The following is a 25,469-nucleotide window of genomic DNA, read 5'->3' on the forward strand; positions in this document are numbered from 1 at the left end:
GACTAAAAAATATTAATAATAAAATAATAATAATAACAACATTTCTAAACTATAAAAAGGACACCTTTTTATATTTTGGGCGTGAAAAACTGCCTACTGCTCCTCATAAACGTAAGAAGACGTTTCTTTTATTTAATGACACCACTAGAGCACATTGGTTTATTAATCATCGGTTATTGAATGTCAAACATACCACGGCTTTTGATATACCAATTGGAACAAGAAAAAGCCCAAAGGGCTCACCGACGTTGATCGTCGTCTATCCTAGACCGACTGCATATCAGGCGTGCACTTTACCACTTGGCTACGTTCCCCCACCCTCCTCCACCCCTTCCTCATAAACTTAATAAAGAAAGAAAGAAAGAAATGTTTTATTTAACGACGCACTCAACACATTTTATTTACGGTTATATGGCGTCAGACATATGGTTACGGACCACACAGATATTAAGAGAGGAAACCCGCTGTCGTCACTTCATGAGCTACTCTTTTCGATTAGCAGCAAGGGATCTTTTATATGCACCATCCCACAGACATGGTAGTACATACCACGGCATTTGATATACCAGTCGTGGTGCACTGGCTGGAGTGAGAAATAGCCCAATGGGCCCACCGACGGGGATCGATCCCAAATCGACCGCGCATCGAACGAGCACTTTACCACTGGGCTACGTCCCGCCCCTAAATTTAAGAGACGGGGAGCAAATCTTCGAATTCGGGCCAAAACGAAGGTCGAGACTTTCGAGAAAAATCAGCTGGCCTAAATCCTTTTTATTATCATTTCACTGATTATTATTAGCATGCTTGCAAGAACGACACCAGTTAGCAGGCGGTGTAGTAGGATCGGTGCTCTGACGCAGAATATCAACAACAACTGTAGCACGGGGAAGTAAGGTTTTTGACAGCAGCAGCATTGACAGTTTTGCTTTTTAAACATATGTAGGCAGTAACAATGTTTTGTAAGATAATTCTGACCGTGGTTTTGGTAGCATTTTTATGTTCCAACGTATTATCGTCAGTGCAGTTCAGTTTTCAACACGTACAGACGTTGACATCTGCTAGTTTGGAAAATTTCAAGCAGGCGACGCATGTTACTCTTCTTTACTTTTACAAAAAAGGTAAGCATTGATCTCAATTTTGTTGTTTACGATGTAATTACATAGTGTTATACTGAATGACATGAAAAATTAAATCGTATTTTGGGGTTGTTTGGTGGGATTTTTTTATTTTTTTATTATTATAATTTTTAATAAAAAAATGTACATTTTAGATTAAAAAGGATATGTACCACGCTTTGATGTCGGTTCCTTTGATCTTGCCAGTGACGTATCCTATAGTTAGTGCAGCGGGAAGTAAACTGGAACATTGTTTTAATAAGAAACACTTTCCCTAACATTGATAATAAAGTAATACTATAAATCTGGAAGAATGAAAAAAAACTAAAAAACAATTTAATTAAATATTATCAAATAGTTATAGTATGCTTCATTTTACATTAACCATGTAATATGGGCAGATGCAGCATTTTTCTAGGGAGGGGATGCAACATTTAAAAATGACACCACCACTATTAAAGCCGCACACCCTAGTTCCATCCAACGAAAATAAATTATAATTTGGTTAATCTACAAACCTGTAACACACTTCGATCATGTTTTTATCAAATGGAGTGAAAAAGCAGGTTTTATATCGATAAATACCATGGGAATCCCCATGTCCCAATTGCTTGAAATAATTTTGAAAGTTAGTATTCTGATGTCACCGGTAGATGTCGCTCGAAGCACAACAATGCCTATGTCACGACAAATTTCACAGACTTGGGGTGCGTTCGTTTCACCTCTCCTGGACATGTTCCAACTGTTCTGTCCTGGTTGTATCCCCTCTCCAGATATCGTAAGACTTAGCAAAATTATTGGTTTTAAGGGTTTGTAACGTTTTGTATTGAGACACTTACTTGTTTGAACTTTATTGTTACTGAAAATGTTCACGAACTGTGAAGAAAAATCTCACAAATGAACAACAACAAATAGGATGTTGATTGCGCGAACCGTGCATGAGAAAACAAACCGAACCAAAATGATAACGGTCATATTTAAATATCCCCTCTAAAAATAGATTGGACCTCGCTTGCTTAACGTTTTTTTCTCGACAACACGTCTTGTGAAAAAATGCAAAAAGTGCATTTCGTGGTTTTACAAACATCAGGATTACCAAAAAGCACTTCAGTGAATGGAAATGTGTATTCTAAATAATAAAATGTAAGTAAAGTGCAATTTTATTTGTGAAAAATGGGGTTTAATAGCGAAAAACAACGCCGTAATGGTTAACAAATAAACGTAACTAGGGTGTGTCCCTTTAAGGGAAGGTATACAGTGTTACAATGGGCACCTACAGCAAGGGCTGCAGAGCAGGGGGTGCAGGGTTCATGGTACCCCTTCCACTTATTCCTGTTACTTTATTCAGAAGGCTGGAATAACCATATTTTAACACCTGAAGTTTAAAAAAATTGGTAGAGCATACCCCCGAACCCTGACATGTATTTTCATCCCACATAAAACCATTGAACTGACAGTGCTTATCTCCTCACCACAGGCGTAGGAAGGTGCCAAAAAGTGGGGTCACACACACACACAAACACACACACACACACACACACATATAAATACATGTACAAATATAAAAACCATTCCTGCAGCTTCCAAATTGGGGGCATATGCCCCCCCCCCCCCCCCCCCCCCCCAGTTGCTACACCAGTTTTCACTTTCAAATATACTCTGCGGGTCCTTACATCTCTGATATTACCTCTTATAAATGGGGCATTTCATGGTGTTTGGTCCACTACTATGAAAATATAAATCATTAAATTTTATTCAAAACTTTATATCATTTGAACATAAACACCATAAGGGTCCTGAATATGCAAAATTTGGACATATAAACTACATCAGAGAGACTTTGTAGGCATTTTTGGGGCCAAAAAAATAATTAAATTGTGACGGACGTGACATTCTGTTTTCTTCAGTATTTTTATTAAAAATGTAGAATAATTATTATTTTTACCATATTCATAGAAACCTCCATACCCTTGTGAGATGTGCATACAATTTTTTGCAATAAATTATTTAATTAGTGATTTGAATTTTATATTTAATTTTAAATGTCACGTCTGTCACGTTTTTGATACAAAAGTTGGGGTTTTTTTTCAAAGTAACAAAGTTAAAAATATAAACTCATATATTTTCCTTCTTCTTTGTGCATTTAAAAAGATGAAGAATTTGATTTTGAAAAATCTTATGTGAAATTGATGAAATTTGAAATTACATTTTGTGACGGACGTGACTTTTTTTGTGACGGACGTGACACAAGAAAATAAATTTCCCAACATTTTGATTGATTAAATGGTGTTCTTCACATTATTCATTACAAAAGTAAGTGATCCATGCGAAGATACTATCTGAAGCACATGTTGTTACAAGATTTAAGTGGATTAACCACCTGTACACATGTCAAGCGTTACCAGGCACCCTGGCGATTCACTTTGTGAAGCCAGTGGATAATTGGACAATTGCAGATGCTACAAATTCCCAATTTTTAAACCCTGGCCAAGATATGAAGAGATGCAAGATTCTCCCCAATCTTGAAAACATGGAGAATGATGAAGTCAATGATACAGCTGAAGAAAACTTTGAGGTACAGCCTTCAACATTATCCAGTGATGCAGCTGAGGAAACTTATGTGAACAGTATTAATACTGGTTCTTTTGCACTTGTAAGTTTTAAAACCAGGAAGTCAATCAACATTTTTGCTGGACTGATAACAGATACTAATGGTTCAGAAATAGAGGTCTCCTTTCTTCGTGCAAAAGAAAGCAGTAAAAAGATTTTTGCCTTTCCAGAGAAAGAGGATAAAGCTTGGGTAATGAAGAATCAAGTTATGGAAGTACTCCCAACACCTTCTATGGATAATTGCGAAAGATACATATTCCCTCAGAGTGTAGCAGTGATAGAATGAACTTGACAAAAACCAGGATTTTTAAGTGAACAAGTGTTGTGAACAAAGAAAATGAAATTTGAAAGATTAATGTATGGAATCATATTGCGTGAAGGAACATTGAACATTTTCATTTTAACTTGCTTTTAACTTAGATATTTCATTGGCTTAGGATTTTTTATTTTAATGTGCTTGGATTTTCTAGAGGAAATATGAGATACACATGTACATGTATGTTTTCATTTTAATTTTACTTTATTGTACAACATTTTCAAAAAATTAATTCACCATAATACATTTCATTCAGCTGTTGCCTTTATTCTACCAGTATATTATATACATGTATAGCTATGATTTTGTTTACATTAAATAGTTCAATCAGATATCATTATTGTGTTTTTTATCATTATTTCTATAATTTTATGAAGTAACTTGGTTGATTGACAAAATGTCACGTCCGTCACGTCACGTCCGTCACAGTACCTTTCTTGATTAATTATTGATTATTAAATTATATCAACTGTCTGTTTATTTTCTTTGTATGTCATTGTAAAACAACCTGGTGACCTAACAAAATGATACTTGGGATTTAAAATAGAAGAAATAGAAGAGCAGAGTTTCTTGGTTGAACTTGAACAAAAATATCTTGTGTCCAAATGATGTCACGTCCGTCACACTCATTAATATGTAATTTATTCCAAAAATACTAGTACAAAATATAAACATTCTTGGGTATAAACATCATGCATATGGTTTCTATTAACACAAAATGTAGAGAAAAGTACACACAAGTTTTTGTAGAAATGTAGTTTTATGGTGTCAAAATGTCACGTCCGTCACAAAAAATTACCGTAAAATGGCCCAAATATTGATCTGGTGCTCAATGACACAACTCAGTGCAGGTGCAGAGTTCAACAAATCCGCTAGCCCAACGCCCGTGGCTAGTGGTTTTTAAGTTTGGGCTAGTGAGAAACGCAAAACCACTAGCCCGCAGGGCTATTGGTTTCCCACCCCCTCTCCTTATCGCTCGATCGTGGATTTTTGTTGTTTTTTGGGGGTTTTTTTCTCTCGGCTGAAATTTCGTTTAATAAATTTGATTGTGATGTTTGTCATAGAATAATATCAACAACATCATCAGTATATAATAATAATCCACTTGAACTAGGTAACATGCCATCTTTACATCGTCACGGTTACAGCATGCATTGTTTACTTTTCCCTTTCAAGTTTCTGGCACAGGAAATAAGTCTAATGACATGCGTGTTGTGATTGGTTGGACACGTCACGTGGTAGTTAATCTCGCACATAATTATGTTTTAGGCTAACTTGGAAATCACCAATCGCGACGACAGGTTAATCTCAATCAAGTAAACCCCAGTCATGCTTTGAATTTCAGTGTTTGTTTTATTTACCTATTGTTTTCTAATTTAACACTTCACTTACATATAGTTATCGGCAATCAGGAAAACAATTTACTTCAATGGTAACCGCATATGCAGTGACTTGGCTTGGCCTATTACGTTTGGATAATGGGAGCGGTTATAGAATCTGTCCGCCACTAATCCTTCTGTAAAACGCAGGATTTTTTGGTGGGGATTCTTAAAAAAAGTGGGGCATGGGTTTTTGCGGGTGAAAAAGAAAGAAAATAAAATTATTTATTTAGAAAAAAAAAATATATAAAAAAATATGGACATTAAGACTTATTGGGGGGGCCAGCCCCCCTTGCTAACCCTAATCACTCTGTAGCTGTGTAGGCTATCAACACTCCTCTGTAACAATCGACCGACAAAGTTCCTAAATTAAAATAAAGTAAAACAGAAAATCACTCGACCCTATGTTCCTAAAACAAACTAAACCCTAACCGTTCCTGAAATAAAACACAAAATAATGCAAAGTTCCTAAAATAAAATAAAATAGAAATTAACTCGAGTTATTGGCTTTATTTTAGTAATCGTCAGAGTAGTTAAAATTATCGAAAATTACATATTCGTTATTTAGTATATAGTAAATGGTTGTATTTAGGTGGCGGACATATTCTATAAACGTACCGGATAATGTCTCACAGCTGCCGATACAAGATAATACCTTTTTTGTTTATAAATTAACAATGGATTACATGTCGCCGTTCTATTCTTTTGTTATCGGTCTGACATGGAATAATGCCCTGTATTTGAGCAATTGGCATTACCGTTCCTGGCAACATGAATAGGAGGCCCTAAAAGTATAACCCACTACCAAATACACTGAACCATCTATCACTGTCGTACCCTCATTTAAATTTAATTATTTTGATAGTGGTTTTAGATACCAACCATGAGTTTAATCAATTATTTTTCCCCGGGAGAGGGCAAAAGCGAAAACGGGACAATAATGATGGGATCACACTTGACAAAAGACCAAACGTACAACACGACAAAACGAAAGTTACAACATAATTTAAGTGTTTATTTCATTTTACTGTTATAGTCGTAAATGTGTAATGTTACAAAAATTATATAAAAATCCAGTTATAATTGATCAGTAATTTGGGCTAGTGCTTTATCTTCGTGGGCTAGTGGTTTTCACAAACCCACTAGCCCTGTGGCTAGTGACTTTTCAAAATATTTGTCATACTCTGGCAGGTGGCACACATGCATGCACATACACACGCCGAATCTATTATCGGATCTTAAATTATGTATGAGATTAATAGACTCCATCATATGTGGTCATGCATCTTCATAAATCAAGGCTAATATTTGTTCCTCGTATTCAGCCTTGATACATGTTGTCAAGAAATCGTGCCACAAAATGCTTAAATTTCATTGGATGCGATGAGATCTGATTGCAACGAATCGCAACGCTCCTTATAGATTCCCTTGTTATTGTAAACAAAGATGGCAGCGTCAGCGTCCTTGGAAACGTGTCGTGTTTGTCACGATATGTTAAAAAAAAGGTTTCGGCGGTTCATTTTTGATATTGCTTTCAAGATTTTCACATGTTACCGATGCTGTGATTGGTCAGTGATGTCATCGTGTAAGGGACATAATCGGTGTTACAAATTTTCTTCCAATAGAGGGCGCTAGTAGTGGATATCAGTAATCTTGACTACATATATCAAGGCTGAATACGAGGAACGAATATTAGCCTTGATTTATGAAGATGGTGGTCATGTGGGATAGAAAAAGTACACCCGAGGTGTTGGAAATTTCAACCCAGGACGAGGTTTGCTGAGACCCAGCGTCGACATTTCCATCACTAAGGGTATAGTATATACTTTTTCTATCCCACATAACCACATAAGATGGAGGGGTTTTTTTTACACATCCTTTTGATAAATAAACCATTATTTTACACAAACAAACAAAGATGGCTGCAAAAGTAACTTCTTTATTTGACCGTTTTATAATAAACGACACTATCATATTTGTTGCATCTGTTTCATGTGTTAAATAAAATTTAACACTACAAATTAACAATGATAGCTTTTATAATAAAGGTTGTAATAACAAAATATTGATCTAAAACTAACCAACTCGCATTGATATGACGTCATATATTACCAACGCCATAATACACCCCATGTTAAATTCAGTGACGTCATAGCCCATGCAAGAGATTTATTCTGCATGGGCTGACATGAAATGGGTCTGTCTTGCATGGCTAGGGATGGGAGAAAATTATTATCATAATCATAGGTCTGTCTTTTGGAAAAAGTTCTGCCAGTTAGTGTTTTTATAAAAAAAAAATTGTTTGTTGTATCCACTCAAATGTCACTAGATATATTCCAAATTTAATCACAAGAACAACTTCTGGGTTGAACCACGTTTTTTACTACAAATACTGCACTTGTGTGTGTATTGTACAAGGGTAGAATAGGAGAGAATAGTTATTGTCTCCAATTTATAGTTTGATAAGTGCTACAATTTTAGCAAGTGAATATTTACAATTTTAGAAGATATGGAAGGAAGGAAATGTTTTATTTAATGATGCACTCGACACATTTTATTTCAGGGGTTGAAATATAAAAAAAATTTACCACTGTCCCAAAGGAATAGTGAATTTCAAAAAACACTATTCTGTCTAAAAATGTACTATCCCTTCAATTATTAATGTACCACTAGTTTTCCTGACTCTGCTACGTCGCCCTGTATAACATTGCGTAACGAACAGTTGTTTATATACCAGTCTATGCATTACTGCATACTAGCTGGAATTACAAATGAACTCGCTCCAAAAATTAGTCTCGATCAAAAAGACATTTATTTTGTACCAGTAAGTACATGAGAAAGGTCTTAGTACTGCGAGGATTTGTTCTGCAGAAAAATGTAGATGAAGAAAAAGCGTAAGTGGAATAGTCGCAGGCGATTTTCGGTATTCCATGCTTTATTTTCACTTCATGAAGGAATATTTGAAGAATTGTTTTACTATTCTGTTTCGAAATTTACTATTTGCGGAATAGCGTAAAATTCGACCCCTGTATTTATGGTTATATGGTGTCAGACATAGAGGGTTAGTTTTCCTCTCACACAGATATTGAGAAAGGAAAACAGCTGTCACCACTTCATGGACTACTCTTTTCGATTAGCAGCAAGGGATCTTTTATATGCACCATCCCACAGACAGGATAGTACATACCACGTCCTTTGTTGTGGAGCACTAGCTGGAACGAAAAATAGCCCAATGGGTCCACAGACGGAGATCGATTGTGGACCCACTGCGGGTCAAGCGAATGCTTTACTACTGGGCTATGTCCCACCCTTTTTAGAAGATAAATTTCTGTTTCACCTGTTAGGGTTTAAAAATGGGCTGTTTTTCACAGGTGACTATATCAAGCCCTCATCTACTGCTTTCCTGCTTTTTTATGGACCGAATGTTAGCTCAATTCACTGAGTTGTTAGCAGTACTTAGTGATATGTCTGTATGTTGTATAAACAATGTTATATCTATACTTTCTGTTACAGAACTACCAAGGATAAAAAGTTTTTTTAAAGCACTGGATAAATCTGCCGAGTATCTGGAGAATTATGGCTCAAAAATAGGACTGGTAAGTACAACGTTTATGAATAGATATTCTCAGTGGCATGCAAGTGGCACTAATTACAAAAGTAACACTTACAGTGTTCCAAAGTACATTAACAATGAACATGCATTATTATTAGTCTCCCACCGGTCCAACCGGAGAAGACTATAGGTTTCATCTCCATCCATTCGTCATTACATCTGTCTGTCACATGTACATGTAGGTTTTTTTATGCAATGTCTCAAGATATTGAGCTGAAATTTTGTAGCTTTATCATGTACTGTTACATATCAAGTTTGACTTTTATGGCGATTTACCCATTTTCACTGAGTTATGACTGTTGAATTTAGGAGATATGAAAATTTGTTTGGTCCAGTAGGGGACAGGTATTGCTTTAGCAATACTCTCAGAATTCTAGTTTATATAGCAGTCATCTCCAGAAATGTCCAGCCAACCAAGATATCACACCAGGTAAATAAAGAGAAAAGAAAGTTCTTTCATTCATCTGTTAACCAGTTGATCTGTGGGTTGTTTCAAAGTTTGGGCAAGAGGTGCACATCCTCAGTACCCACTCCTTTGCTCCATGTCTGATATTTGTTTCGAGCTGGGTTAATGCTACATGTATCTTTAAGTGAACTGGTCTACAAGGGCATCCCCCCTATTTGAGCTAGCATGATTTTTTAAAACTAATTATTTTTGCTCATATCTCATATATTTTTAATTGCCTTCCAAAATACACTAGAATGCAGCATTTGGCTGCTAGAAATACAGAATATTTCTGGGAGGGCATGCCCAGAGCAACCCTCAATAATTTTCGACCCCCCCCCCCTCCCCCTTTTGAAAAGCTGGCAACGCCCTTGGTCTATGTATTAATATGAAACTTTTGTAATGTAATGTTACCTTTTTCAAAATTTATATACTTATTGAGGCACTCACATTTCAAGATTCCGTGTTAAATACACAGGTACATGTACTGTTGTTCTAGGCTTAAAAAAGAGGTGAATCTTGACAATGAAATGATAAAACTGATGCACATTTATGAATGTTTTATGACATTATGTAAATATTAATTTATTCACAAATTGGTGTCATTGCATAACCTTTATAATAGTTTTCAGACAATGTAATTAAAAATACACAGGCAACCTAGTTGTGTACATTGAAAAATCCCCATTCAGACTTTTTGTCGGAGGGTATGAATAGTAAAATTATATAAAGTACCTTAAAATCTTGGAAATTAATATCTATACATTTTAATAATTTTTATAAAGATTATAGTAAGAGGACTGCAGTTTAAAAAATTTCAAAGTTCATGAAAATTTAATGCAATTTCAAATGATTTCATTGCCATAACCACCTATTGTAGTAGGGTCATTTATGATCTCTTTTGTTATTATAATGTACCCTCAAATTATTTTATGGCTGAAAGTGGTGATTTTAGCTAGTTGTGTTTCCAGTTGTTTGGAAATGGAATTCCACATTAGGTTATGTAATAACAGGCCTCTGCGAATTGAAAATCTGCATGACTCATTTATCGATTACGCAGAAATAAATCCAAGTAACCCGTTGTATCCGAGTAAATGGTGCTCCAACTTTTGCGTAACCCGTTGTATCCAAGTAAATGGTGCTCCAAATTTTGCGCAAACAAAAATAGGGCTAGCTCTGGCACTTGCTAAATTCGCCAATTGCGAATTTCAAAAACAGTTGGCGAATTTTATTTTAATTTTGGCAGAATAATTTCAGGTAATAATTGATATTTTATTACAAAATAACTGGATAATTTGGCGAAATTTTCTGCTGACCCAGAGCTAGCCCTGAAAAAAATAGGTTCCGCAAAATTAAATTTGTGCGAGCAACGCATAAATGAAACGATCGTTTTCGCAATTTTCAGAGGCCTGGAAATACTCTCATGGAATACAAAAAAAACAAAAAAACACACACGTGGTTGTGTCTATGTATTCAATTGCCTTTAATATTATAATGCGTAGCTCTATACCTTTTAATTATTATGTAATGTGTGTAGTGCACTATGTCTGTTTTGACTAACATGTACAGAATTTGTGATGAAAGCCTGTATTGGGATTTCAGCTTGACTGCACAGTCGAAAAAGATGATGGCTGCTCCGAGAAGAATGTGGAACACACATTGATTACGTACATGTGAGTTGTGGTGTCTCACCATAGGGAGTTGGAAATTAATTAATTATATGCTTGGTTTAATATGATTTTTTAAAAAGTGGCTCAGTTAAATATATTGGGCACCTGACAAAAATGTAACAAGTACAGAAAAAGAAAGAGAGAGACCATGCAGTGCATAACAGTGTTAAACTTTGTGATTACAACTTATTACATAGTGGCAAATAGTTGGGATCTTGTGTTTTGTTTAGCTGCATGTAGTAGTATACATCCATAGTAAATTAATTCATCCAAAAGCTTTTGAGGGAATTACCATATGCAGGCACGGTGGAAGCAAGTAGACATGGGGTGGGGGGGGGGGGGGGGGATGACTAAGATCAAGGGTGCTAAGTAAAGTTTCTAAGGGGTTCAGGGGTATGTTCCCCTGTAAAATTTTGAAAACTAGATGTCCTGAAATGCAATTTTTTGCATTCAACAAGTAAAAGTCATCTCTGCTTTAAGATTTACTACCAATAATATTTTTAGGGGAGGGGGTGCTAGAGCCCCTCCAGCCCCCCTGCTCCGCCGTGCCTGATATAATACTTAATATGGCTTTTTGTTTTGCTAAAACAAATTGCATTTGGCTTTAAACAAAAAAACAAAATGTATGGAACTACAGACTTGCACCCATATTTGCCAAGCTCTCTTAGCACTACTACATTGTAAAACTATCGTAAGCTATGATATCACTCAGAAGAAGTGTGTTGTAGCACTTGACATCATTGGCTGTGGTGGTATCATAGGCTACGATAGCTTCAAAAATCTGTAATTTGGCCTTTTAATGGGAGCTGTCACTCCATCACACACCCTAAAACTAATTCAAGGAGAATAATTTTGGCTCCCCTTAGCATGTCAATGGTATCAGTATGGTAATAACTTAAATGACTCCCCATAATCTTAAGTTAGCAGAGCAATTAATCACTCCACAATTTTTTTCACGGAAAAGGTCTGTAATTGTGGGTACATTTTTTATGCAGTTTATTGTGATTTATAATTTTAAATGTTATCTCATATTATTTTTCAGAGACGGCAGCGAGTTGATGAGACTTGAACTGGAAACTATGTTTGATGTTAATAGCATCATGTCCAACGTTCTTCAGTATGTACATATTGCATGCTGCTGATTAGATTAACACAAATACATGTATGGTCTAGGGTTGTTTTATTTTTTTGTGGGGTTTTGTTTTCATGGGGTGGGTGGGTTATGTTTTTTATTATTATTTATTTAGTTTTTATTTAGTTCTTTTTTTTCTTCTTTTTTTATAATTTAAAACATCTTACCTGTATCTTCTGTTTTTTTAATATTTTTTTTATTATTATTATTATTTTTTTTTTTTTTTTGGTTTTTTTTTGACTTTGCTTGACTTTATTTCATTTGGTTGATTTTTATTTTATTTCAGTTTGGAATATTTGTTTAATTTTGTTATTTTAATTATTTAAAATTTCTTAAAACTAGTGCATGCTGGGTATTTGAAAAGTCTGTTCAAATTGAGAGACCTTTTAAAATAATATTGTCCTTTATTAACTTAATTACACAAATAGTACTTTACACGTTAAACAGAATAAAAACCGTGGTACATGCTGGGATGTCGTACAGATAATAACTATAACTCCCTATGTTGAATCAGGTCCTGGTGAGGTGTTTTCTAGCAGCTGTCACCACAGTCGTTGTCAAAGCATCATTACTTTCATTTCAGAATCTGTTCATACAGAATTAATTGGATGAACACTTGGGATGGGTTGCTTGATTAATCACCTTAAATGTGATGCCACATGATACATGTGCCTTGTACGAGAATAGCCAGTTGCATAGCAACTGATAAAATCTTAATGATTTCTTGTCACAATCGGCTATTTTCATACAAGGCACTTGTATCTTATGGAGGTGGGATTTAGCTCAGTTGGTTGAGTGCTCGCTTGAGGTGCTTGCATTGCAGGATCAAACCACCTCAGTGGACCCATTCAACTGATTGTTTTTTTCTCTCGTTCCGACCAGTGCACCACAACTGGACAAAGGCTGTGGTATGTGCTTTCCTGTCTGTGGGAATGTGCATTATAAAAGATCCCTTGCTGCATCAGGATAAAATATAGCGGGTTTCCTCTGATGACTACGAGTCGAATAACCAAATGTTTGACATCCAATAGCCAATGATTAATTAATCATTGTGCTCCAGTGGTGTCGTTAAACAAAACAAAGTTCTTCATGTGATGACATCTTTATGAATTTGGTGTACCGATTGCATAGCAACCAATGACGTCTTAATGATTTCTTGTCACAAATGGCTGTTTGCATAAGAGGCACTTGTATTGTGTGGTGTTACCTTTATGCATTTGGCGTACCAGTTGCATAGCAACTTATGAAGTCTTAATGATTTCTTGTCACAATCGGCTATTCTCATACGAGGCACATGTATCGTGTGTCATAGGCTTTATGGATTCAGTGTTTTTCCTGTCCCAAAATTATGCCAAAATTAATGGGAAGTGCATATAAAACGTCCTTATCAGTAGAAGTAGCCTAAGTGGCATCACTCCACTATTTCTCTTTTTGACCAAGTAAAAAAAAAAAAGTGGAAGTGAAGGGAGCAGGAGGACATGTGCTCTCCATTTTGTAGCAGCAGCAATGGTTTTTTATATATATTTATACATATATTTATAAGTGTGTGTGTGCGTGCGTGTGTGTGTGCGTGCGTGTGTGTGTGTGTGTGTGTGTGTGTGTGCGCGTGTCCCACACACACTTACACACACACACACACATCTACACCTTCCTTTGCCTGTGGGAAGTTTGATATAGAAGATACCTTTTTGCTAATAAACAAAACCTTTTGTGGTAAAATTATTTTTCATCACTAATTATGATGTGTTTAAAAGTTAATTTATTTTCAGAGTAATTTTGCTGATGGAAGTTCCCATTGTGCAGACTCTTGATAGCAGGCTGGAACTAGAAATAAAACATAAAGGAAAACATGATATTATTTATTCCTACCATAAAGCTATTGGCACTTACGGTAAGCCTTATTTATTTTAGTAGTTAGTGTTTACAGCACTTGGGCCATTTTATACAAGGATCTCAATTTTGTCCTGTCCGAAACACTGTTTATTGCAAATAATTTTAAATCTTTGAAGGTTATAAAGACCTAAAAATACTGTTTGTATACAGCATTGGGCCTAGGAGTAAATACTAAGTTACACAAAGCTTGAAACATTGTTTTAGTTATAACATTATTTGAATGAAAAGAGGGTTCTGGACAGGACAGAAAGAAAACCTTACATACAATGCAACATCATCTAATAAAGATATTTTTGTTAAGCTAAACTTAATGCAAAATAAATGTTGGTTTTACATCTTTAACCATTACAATATTTGTCAGAGAGAATGTTGCAGTGGAGATGGTAAGGGTTGTAAAGCTGAATATTTATCTTTGATAATATAATCGAAACAATTCCTGAAATTATCATGTGGGTGGGAAGCAAAAATAATGGATTATTAGCTGGTGCACTTCTGCTATGTGTATGTGTACACACTCATTCATTATATACTGGCATCTGTTACCATAGCGTCTGTTAGATCCTGTTCTGGCAACAGTTGTCTTAATTACCTAGTTATCTGTAAATGTGCTACCATTGTGATTTAACACTTACAATGGGGAACCCATGCAGTCTGTAACTACTGTTTGTAAAGTTTCATACTGGTTTATTTAATCTGACTGAATGCTCTAATGCATATCCGCATCTGCACTTTGTTATATCAAATGTACATGTTGCATAATAATATAAATGCTGTTTAATACACTTTTATATTAGATTCCTTAATTTTGTTTATTTCTGGGGGGTTTTGTTCTAGCTAGGTCTTTTTTCTTTAAGATTATTATTGCTCCTCAGATCTACATATTGATAATGTTATTATTTTACATGAATAATATAAATATATTACATTCATCAAATAAATAATTAATATCTAAAGCTGACTTTATTTTCAAGGGATTATATTCTGAGTTTTCAGCCCTTGTAAAGCTTCTGTTTGTTTCCTCCAACAAAATCAACACACATCCTGTTTTAACGATTTTTAAAAACACAATCTTAGTATCTTACTTTTTAAATTACGCATTTGGAATGACCTTTGGCCCATTTAATTATTTTAGTTTATTCGTATGTAAAAAATTATTTAAAACAAAAATCAATACTGAGATACTACAAAACATTACGATGTCCAGAAATGCATTGGTTATAGATATCTTCATATTCTAAGCTAGAAAATGTAAATAAATAGTAATTTTAATAATGTAAAAATATTTTATGAAAACATTATAAAAATATAAACAGAATAGTACTTTTAATATTGTATTATAGTCTTGTTTTTTGCACACCTGAAAATTTAAACATTATAATGTACCTTAAATATATGTGCAAGGAACATTTTATTCAGTATTTTCTTTTTTAAAAATCTTATTAATTTTATGTTATATAATTCTAAGTTAATGGTTAAATCACGTTTTATAAAGGCAAAAGAAACTTGATGTCGGAAGATATATTAATTTGTAAATATACATATAATGAATAGAGGAATGAATTTTGAATGTGTTTTTTTTATTGGATGGTATGTATGGCTGTGGTGCCTAGGTTATCACCTAGGAGCAGCCAGTTGTATGTATTTAATTTGATAATATATGCATGTGTTATCACCAGTAAGTTTGTAAGAAAATTAAGAACCTAATATCTAATGGGTGTTTTATTTGGCTTGGCTCAGTATAACACTTGCACCGACCAGTGATCCATAACTGTTTCAACAAAGGCTATGGTTTGTGCTATCCTGCCTGTGGGAAGCACAAATAAAAGATCCCTCTCTGCCTGTAGTAAAAGAGTAGCTTATGTGGCGACAGCAGGTTTCCTCTAAAAAACAGTGTCAGAATGACCATATGTTTGACATCCAATAGCCGTTGATAATTAAGATAAAAAATCAATGTGCTCTAGTGACGTCGTTAAATAAAACAAAACTCAGTATAAAAAAAAGAAACAAGATATCTATAGTTAGTGATTTTCTAATGATCTATTATAATTTTTAAAAATTGATTGGTTTTGCTCAACTGATGAGATGATCGATTATAAAAATCCATAATCGATTGTGTTGGAAAATGTTAACTGTAACTGTTCCTCCAATTTAAATGATGGAAATATGTTGGGTTTGGTGTTTGTTTTTCTGTGTAATATTAAGAAAAAAGATATTAAATGATTATAAAAGTAAAATTATCCATTTGCAGCGTCCAGCTGAATACGTTCCAGGTCCTTATAGTATAGGTATTACAGTGAAATGTCTCAAAACCGGACCCTCTGTAAACCGGAATTCCCCCAAAAGTGGATATTTTTTACAGTCCTTTTTTTAAAATCAGTACATAACTTAACCTCTCTGAACACTGAACATTTTACTTGGTTACGAGGGTGTCCTGTTTAGAGGGGTTACACTGTAATTTGAATTCTTCTTAAGTTTAAAAAGAGGTATATTTAAGAAGGCAAGGTCCTCTTGTACCCAATCCCTGGCTACACTAGTGCATATCTGTGCAATTTAAAGTAAATCAATCAATAAATTTTAGTTTCAACAGTTACCTTTAGTAGTATTACTTACATATTTAAAATATATTCAACAAAATTAATTAAGGGTCAGTAGCAGGGGTGGGGAAAAATAAAATTGTCAATCGGTCCCACTTGATATCGTCACAACGGGGGTGGGGGGGGGGGGGGGGGAATTTTAAAAAAAAACAAAAAAAAAACGATATTTGCCAAATAGTTTTTTTTTAAATCAGTAATATTTGTATAGTTTTATCTTGAATCATGAACGCAAAACAATTAACATGAAAAAAAAATAAAAAAATGTTTAATCACATATGATCAGTGAAAACCCCCACAAATTATATATTTTACATAATAGAATAAATAATAGATGGCACCGTTGAAGCGTTTGACAGCCTGAGCTAGCACATGTTTAGACAAAGAGAGTAATAACGTCATCACTGATTGGATGAAATTTGACCTCTACTGGCTCTTGAGATAACAGTACATGTAGCTGTTCTGCTTACTCCCACTTGTTAAAAAAAAGGTGGAAACCTTTTGTTAATTTTAAAATCCTTTATAATTATTGGATACACTACATTGAACAGTCAACAATAAATACATTTATAGATTATTTCACTTTATTTTATGCTATTTTAAGCAGTTTGTATTGCACAAAAGCCTCTTGCTTCGGACTAGGACACTCGACCCGACAGAGCTCCGTACACAGGTGTTGACAGATGTTGATTGTAACCAGTTGCAAATTCTGGGTCCTTTGTTTTAATTGGAGTGTAATACATTGATGGCTCTCTAAACCAAGAATGGTGCTATCGTTAATGTCTGTGTAATCTCTTGACCGACTCAGCGACTTTGACAAATGTCTAGCCTAGTGGCAGTCGATTGACACTACTGTAGGTCCGACTTCAGTGACTGGAGATATACTTAGGCAGACTTTAAAATCACAAACGTCTGAAACACCAGACCACTATTGACCACTATTTATTTATTATTTTAAATCATGCACGAGATACCGATGTCTGGGCTGGCCGGTCTGCTTGACCGATAGGAATTTGTTCCAGTAATAGAAATGGACAGGTGCTTCGGACCGACAAGAATGACAAAAGTGGGACCGGCAAACACGCGTTTTTAAAAAATAATTTCGGTCTCAGAGATCAAGAATCGGTCCCAGACCGGGAAAAAAGGGCTTTTCCCCACCCCTGGACAGTAGACTTGTGGTAATTATTTGCTACGGTCATATTATTTTAGTAAGTTTTGATCACAGATGACGTTAAACACTATTTCCGTAATATCTGACACATGTTACATGCAAAAATCTTGCACACAATGAGTTTTTTGTGCATTTTAGCAAAAACCATGAAACTGCACATTCTGCTAGGAATCGATACACGCTGATTTCTAAATATATTTGTCATTTTATTCTCTCCAAATTGCTGTTTAAAACATTAAGTTGTAGAATATATTTTTAAAACATGTCAAAAAGTAGACACTTTACAATGAAAGAAAACGTTAAACGGAAAATGCCGAATATAGCTACTAGCCCTTAATTAATTTTGTTCAGTTAAGCTAATGTGTACTAACAGTGAATAAATGTATTAACATATCTTAAGTGTTGAATAACTATTAATTCAGTCAGTATCTCAGCACTATGGTGCAGTTTACTTTGATAACTTACATTTCGTGTAATAATTAGTATAATAAATATATCTGTTACAACTGGTATGATAGCTTATATTTCATGTAATAATTAGTGTAATAAATATATCCGTTATAACTGATTTGAAGACTTTCTTTGTTAGACCAATTGTTTTTCTAAAGTTGTTAAGTGCTTCTAGCAACCTGCTACAATACCAGGGAGCTGGATTCACCATCTCAGTGTAGGATACGGTTACTGTGCACACAGCTCAAAAGACACATGACGATTGCCAGTGTCTGCCATCCAAAGATATTTTTGAAGTATTAGTAACACAAACCCAATTAGGTGTTTCAGAGATGCTGCGAAATTTAAAGTTTACTGTATGCCACGTGGACTCACTGCAAGATAACATTATTCTTGACTTGAGATTTCATACAATATGTCACATGCTGGGCTGTAAGAAGAACTGTTTATATAATAGCTTGCTCTGGCATGCTGGTTGGAGCTGTTTGTGTTCAAGTTCCAGGAGACAGAATGAATTAAATAAATCTTCATCAAATTACATCATGATTTATTAATATCATCTGACAAAACTTTTAACTTTTAACTTTTATACTAAAACAAATAACTGTTCCCATCTAAAAGCAACATATTTAGGAAAAAATTAAGTTTTCAATTTTTAAGTGCATTCTAAAGTTTTCAGTGCAGTTTTCTCAGATTGAAGTGCAAATGAGATAAGCTGTTCTGGCACTAACCCCTCAATACAGTGAAACCTCTCAAAACCGGACCCTCTGTAAACCGGAATTCCCCCAAAAGTGGACATTTTTCACAGTCCTTTTTAAGAATCAGTACATAACTTAACCTCTCTAAACACTGAACATTTTACTTGGTTCCGAGGGTGTCCTTTTTAGAGGGGTTACACTGTGAATTCTTCTTAAGTTTTATATTTATAGTTCGGACCAATTGTGTAATCGATTGTTGATCGGTGTGTGGGTGTGGATAATGTTTGTCATGCTTCCATCAGAGAACTGTTAAAGCATGCCTGTCATGGGCACAATCTCTGTCCCAGACATGATGGATAATCGGTGTGTGGGTGTGGATAAATTTTGGCATGCTTCCATCAGAGAACTGTTCAAGCACGGCTGTCGTGGCACAATCTCTGTCCAATACATGATTGTTGATCGGTGTGGATAATTTTTGGCATGCTTCCGTCAGAGAACTGTTCAAATATGCCTGTTGTGGGCATGATATCTGATTTCACCAGAGAGTTCTGTCCCAAGACACAGTGGTTGATCGGTTGGTGCTAACCAATTATATAACTGATGATCGATGTTGAAATTCCAAATGATTCCCAACACTATCTACAGTTGGTGCAATTAGTGCAATTAACATACATGTACGTGTTGCTCCTGTAACCAAACCGTCCTTGTTTGACACGATTATTCACACATTTGGTTTAATCTTTCACAGAACACAGAGTGTTTTTGGAATTGGCATTTGCGTATCAGAGTCGTTATGTGTTTGCTGTCACAACAGAGTTTGAGTCTGTTAAAGGTCTTACGTAAGTTTTTGCATCATCACTCGGTGTTCTAGAATTAACAAAAAGTATTTCACTTCCATTTTCCTTTCCTTTCTTGCCACTTCTATTCTGTTCCCCTGTTTCCCCTTCATCCCCATCACCCTTTTTTATTCCTTTCCCCATCCATTTCTTTATATTTTCAATCCTTCAGCCACTCCACTTATCCCTTTCCAACCTTTCTTTTCCTCTTTCATTCCCTTCCCCATTCACTACTTTATTTCTTCTTTCATTTCCTGTCATCCAAATGATTTTGGACTGGGATTTGAGTTCATTGTTTAAAGAATGACTAAATGTTTGACATCCAGTAGCCGATAATTAATTAATCAATGTGCTCTAGTGGTGTTGTTAAACAAAACAAACTTCATTGTTTAAAATGGTCATCTTAGAATCAGTGTAGTATTCACTCATTGGTGTTTTCCCATTCTAATTGGTGATTCATGACTAGTACATTAAAGGCCATGGTATATGCTGTCCTGTGGGGGAAAAATGCATGACTATATCTATCTACAGCTGGGTTCTTCTTTAGCAGACAAACCTTCACTGCAAATTTAGCACAATTCTGTTTCCATGGGTATCAGATTTTGACTTAGAATTGTTAGGTTATCTGATGGAATCCCCCAAATATCTATAATACCTCATTTTTATGATTTTACCAATCCCCAATTTATGTGCCAGACTATCATATATTAAACCTCTTCCAGATGGCTTAAACAATGTTTTGAATTGTCTGTAAACATTCATTCCCTCTGTTGTAGAGATGAGGAACAGACCACAGATGAGAAATCTTCAGCAGCAATATGGATTTTGTACTGCAAGGACTCCAAGCAACCAGGCCCGGGCTGTGAGAATGTTAAGTACAGGGGCAGTATGAATCTGCCATCACTTGCCAAGTACCTGAGATCCGTCACTAACCCCACCGTGGTATGTTCTTTCACTTGTCATAAAAGATTTGAAATGTGCATTTCATGTAGTAAGGGGTGGGAAGAAGAAGAACTCTTTAATTATTACAATAGGGCTCCAGCCACTAGGAGCTAGGGACCCTAATAATTGATACAAACACATAACGAATGAATTAAACACATGCACAGTCTGTCTACGATCGATCAGTGTTGGTGGGCCCATTGGGCTATTTCTTGTTCCAACCAGTGCACCACGACTGGTATAGCAACGGTTATGATATGTACTATGATATCCATGGGATGGTGAATATAAAATATCCCTTGCTACTAATGGAAAAATGTAGAGGGTTTCTTCTCTAAGACTACCGGCCTCGGTGGCGTCGTGGTAGGCCATCGGTCTACAGGCTGGTAGGTACTGGGTTCGGATCCCAGTCGAGGCATGGGGTTTTTAATCCAGATACCGACTCCAAACCCTGAGTGAGTGCTCCGCAAGGCTCAATGGGTAGGTGTAAACCACTTGCACCGACCAGTGATCCATAACTGGTTCAACAAAGGCCATGGTTTGTGCTATCCTGCCTGTGGGAAGCGCAAATAAAAGATCCCTTGCTGCTAATCGGAAGAGTAGCCCATTTAGTGGCGACAGCGGGTTTCCTCTCAAAATCTGTGTGGTCCTTAACCATATGTCTGACGCCATATAACCGTAAATAAAATGTGTTGAGTGCGTCGTTAAATAAAACATTTCTTTCTTTCTTTCTCTAAGACTTTACGTCAAAATTACCAAATGTTTGACATCCAATAGTTGATGATTATTAAATCGGTGTGATTTAGTGGTGTCTTTATCCAAATAAACTTTAACTTTTCTTTTCCAGGACTACATCAAAATTGTCAAATATTTGACATCCAATAGCTAATGATTAATAAGTCAATGTAGTCTAGTGGTGTTGTTAAATTAAAGTAACAATCTCAAGTATAGTTTTAATATATTTATTCATGTAGAACAGATTAGGCTACACAGTTTTAAGGTTTTTTTCCTGATGTCATACATACAAACTGGATCGGCATCTAATACAGACAGATTAGTCAAATTTATAGTTTAGCAGGATAAACTAATCAAGAAAATATAATTTTAAACTCCATAAGCAGATGACATTCTTAACTATGAGTGAATATTGCTATTACATTTGTATGTTGACCTATTTTTTTACAAATGGCACATAAAACTTGAATATTTTGAGGTATTTGGACAATATATTTTAAAGAGTGCAAACAGAAGTGTCCATGTATATTGCATCAAAGCTATTGATGATATTCATTGGTAATGAAAACATGTAAGTGACGTAGGAAGGTGCCAAAGAGGGGGTGGGGGCACACACACACACACACACACACACACACACACACACACACGTGTGTGTGTCTGTATGTGTATATGTATATATTATAAACCATCATTTCTGCTACTGGATCATGAAAAGGGAGGCACATGCCCCCCCTTGCCCCCCTCTTCCTACGCCAGTGCACATTTTAGTAAAATTTAAATTTAAATTTGTAGAATTATGTTTTCTTTGTAGTTTTTATACCCAGAACATAGTTCTGTCCCTCAGTGTCGTCAGGATGGAATAGATTGTTTGCTGCTGTTCTATGATGCTGCCAGCAGAAATCGTGTAATGGAAATCGCAGAAAGTGTGAAATACGTTGTTCATGATATTGCTGGAACTGTGGCAGTGAATGTGTGAGTAATACTTTTCTTGTTTCTGAACTACAGTCCTTTTTCTAAGTTGCTTATGTGAACTAGTCCTTTTTCTATCTTGTTTATATGAACTAGTCCTTTTTCTATCTTGCTTATGTGAACTAGTCCTTTTTCTATCTTGCTTATGTGAACTACCGTATATCTTCGCCTGTAAGTCGATCTCGGCTATAAGTCGAGTCCCTAATTTCAAGCCCTGAAAACGTATTTTTTTATTGACCCGTTTATAAGTCGACCCATGAAAAACAACTTATAAATATTGAAATATTTCTTATTTTCAGCACATGAGAACAATAATGTACAATATTTGAACAAAAGAAAATTATTTTACAAACTTCGGTTTTCACGTTTTGTACATCGCAATATAATCAGACTATTCCAATCAAACTATCATTATTACATAGCATCAAAACGAAATATTCTCTTAGTAGAGAGTGAAAGCTGTTTGACTGTTACTGTATGGTACTGTACAGATGGTTTTGTGCACAGACAACAACTTTATTTATAAACACTGCCAACAGATCACTACGATAAAACTGAAAGTATCACGTTTTGCCGCCATATTAATACATGTAAGGAGATAACTCTGGAAAGTACACTGGTTTTTGTACCAAATGATGTGTGTCCCTATTGCTCTAGATAGTGAACTGCAGAGATCAGTCTATTTTAAGGGAAAGCTCAGTAATATTCATGAAGTTAATCACCGCCAAAACATTGTTTGAACAACCATTAATGCCAGTGACCAGATTTCAAAATAAACTCAGGCAACAGGTAGTTAGTATTGTTTACATTTTTACTATTAGTGATGACTGTTAATTTAACTAAGTGGACTGTTGTCTTGGCATGTGAGTGAGATCGTACGCCTTTTCGCATAACCAAAACCGTTCTAATGCCCAAAAAAAAAAGGTTATAAAAAATAAATGTGTCAAATTAACATATTTGAGTATAAATACATGGCATACTTCAACAATAAATTTTTTAAAATAATCCCCAAAACAGTAATATTTTTTGGTGAATTTTTTTTACCCTCTTATAAGTCGACCCCCCAAGTTATAAAATAATTTTTGGGTGAAAAAAATTCGACTTATAGGCGAAGATATACGGTAGTCCTTTTTCTATCTTGCTTATGTGAACTACAGTCCTTTTTCTATCTTGCTTATGTGAACTACAGTCCTTTTTCTATCTTGCTTATGTGAACTAGTCCTTTTTCTATCTTGCTTTTGTGAACTACAGTCCTTTTTCTATCTTGCTTTTGTGAACTGCAGTCCTATTTCTCTCTTGCTTTTGTGAACTGCAGTCCTATTTCTCTCTTGCTTTTGTGAACTGCAGTCCTTTTTCTATCTTGCTTTTGTGAACTGCAGTCCTTTTTCTATCTTGCTTTTATGAACTGCAGTCCTTTTTCTATCTTGCTTTTGTGAACTGCAGTCCTTTTTCTATCTTGCTTATGTGAACTGCAGTCTTTTTTCTATCTTGCTTATGTGAACTACAGTCCTTTTTCTATCTTGCTTTTCTGAGTTAGTCCTTTTTCAATCTTGCTTATATTATAATTTTCACTTTTGAGATCAGTTTTCAAACCTAAGTTTGGTTTTACACATGAATGGTCAACATGGACCTAACCCTGATTATATGTAGTCTGTTGTCATAAACAAAAAGAATCAGTCATGAATGTGCATTGAAGACATAAACAATACTACCCAAGTGGCCTTTGGATACCATTTGTCATCCATTAAAGGCTTTTGTAGGAGATATCGCTGACACTATAATTTGTGATATCTCCTGTGATATTCTCCTAGGATTTTGTTACGTCACTGTTATATGTTTCCACGCTAAACCTATCATTAGTGCCGTCATGCCACTGTCGTTCTGTTAACGAGTCTACCGTTGCCAAATTAATGACATTCAACCCACATTACTGACATTGTTTACAATTGTCGCAAATGGAAAGAATGATAATGGATGATAAAAAGAATACCCCCTTGTGTCTTGGGATATCATAATTTACCAGCACTCGTTGATAAAAGTATAAAAATCCTTGGCAAGCCTCGGATTTCATACTTTTAACAACTCGTGCTGATAAATTATGATATCACAAGACACTCGGGAGTATCCTCTATTTATCTTACAAGTTTAAAGAGCTATTTCTCCTTCCAGCCAGTGCACCACAACTAGTATATCAAAGAACATGGTATGTGCTATCCTGTCTGTGGGATGGTGCATATAAAAGATCCCTTGCTGCATAAAAAAAAATGTAGAGGGTTTCCTCTGATGACTACGTGTCAGAATTACCAAATGTTTGACATCCAATAGCCGATGATTCATTAATCAATGTGCTCTAGTGATGTCGTTAAACAAAACAAACTTCTTACGAGTTTAAAAATCGTAGCTAATGAGTAAAAACAAGTTGGATAGTTTTTAAGCAATGAGTTGTAAGATCAATGGTATTTACTACTGGACACAGTGGTGTCATTAAAGAAAACAAATTTCAGCACATTCTAGCACTCGATGAACCTGGTATATAGTATTAAAGTCACAGACCCTTGTTTCAATGGACACCAAGTTTGGTTAATCTACAAACCTGAAACACATCTGGATAAAGTTTATATAGAGTGAAACTAGAGACTAATGTTGAATTGGGGGAATATCCTCTAAAATAGACTAGAGCTTGTCTCCATAATTGTTACTTCTCAGAGGTATGTGCATTTAATGGTATTACAAATGCCAGGATGACCAGAAACATGTTAAATGTACTGAAATAAATAATTTAAATAATAAAATGCAAGTAATGTCTGATTTGTGTTATGAAAAATGGCTCTAATGGTGAACAGTTTGTCATGTGTTTGTCATGTGTTTGTGAGTGTGTGTGGGGTGTGTGTAAGGGAAGGG

At 35.3% G+C, this 25,469-nt stretch overlaps 1 protein-coding gene across 1 annotated transcript in view; it reads left to right on the forward strand.

Annotated features, from left to right (window-relative positions):
* Positions 1–849: 849 nt before the first annotated feature.
* The window catches only part of LOC121369669 (thioredoxin domain-containing protein 16-like), a 32,055-nt gene continuing 7,435 nt past the window's right edge, over positions 850–25,469 (forward strand). Inside the window, exons 1-8 of the mRNA XM_041494717.1 lie at positions 850–1,118; positions 8,934–9,016; positions 11,081–11,151; positions 12,191–12,265; positions 14,050–14,171; positions 19,832–19,922; positions 20,696–20,861; positions 22,411–22,571. Of these exons, the coding sequence (XP_041350651.1) occupies positions 953–1,118; positions 8,934–9,016; positions 11,081–11,151; positions 12,191–12,265; positions 14,050–14,171; positions 19,832–19,922; positions 20,696–20,861; positions 22,411–22,571 (935 nt within the window). The 5' untranslated portion in view covers positions 850–952. The remainder of the gene's footprint in view (positions 1,119–8,933; positions 9,017–11,080; positions 11,152–12,190; positions 12,266–14,049; positions 14,172–19,831; positions 19,923–20,695; positions 20,862–22,410; positions 22,572–25,469) is intronic.

The sequence above is a fragment of the Gigantopelta aegis genome, chromosome 4 (assembly GCF_016097555.1).
Source record: "Gigantopelta aegis isolate Gae_Host chromosome 4, Gae_host_genome, whole genome shotgun sequence".
NCBI classification, from domain to species: domain Eukaryota; kingdom Metazoa; phylum Mollusca; class Gastropoda; order Neomphalida; family Peltospiridae; genus Gigantopelta; species Gigantopelta aegis.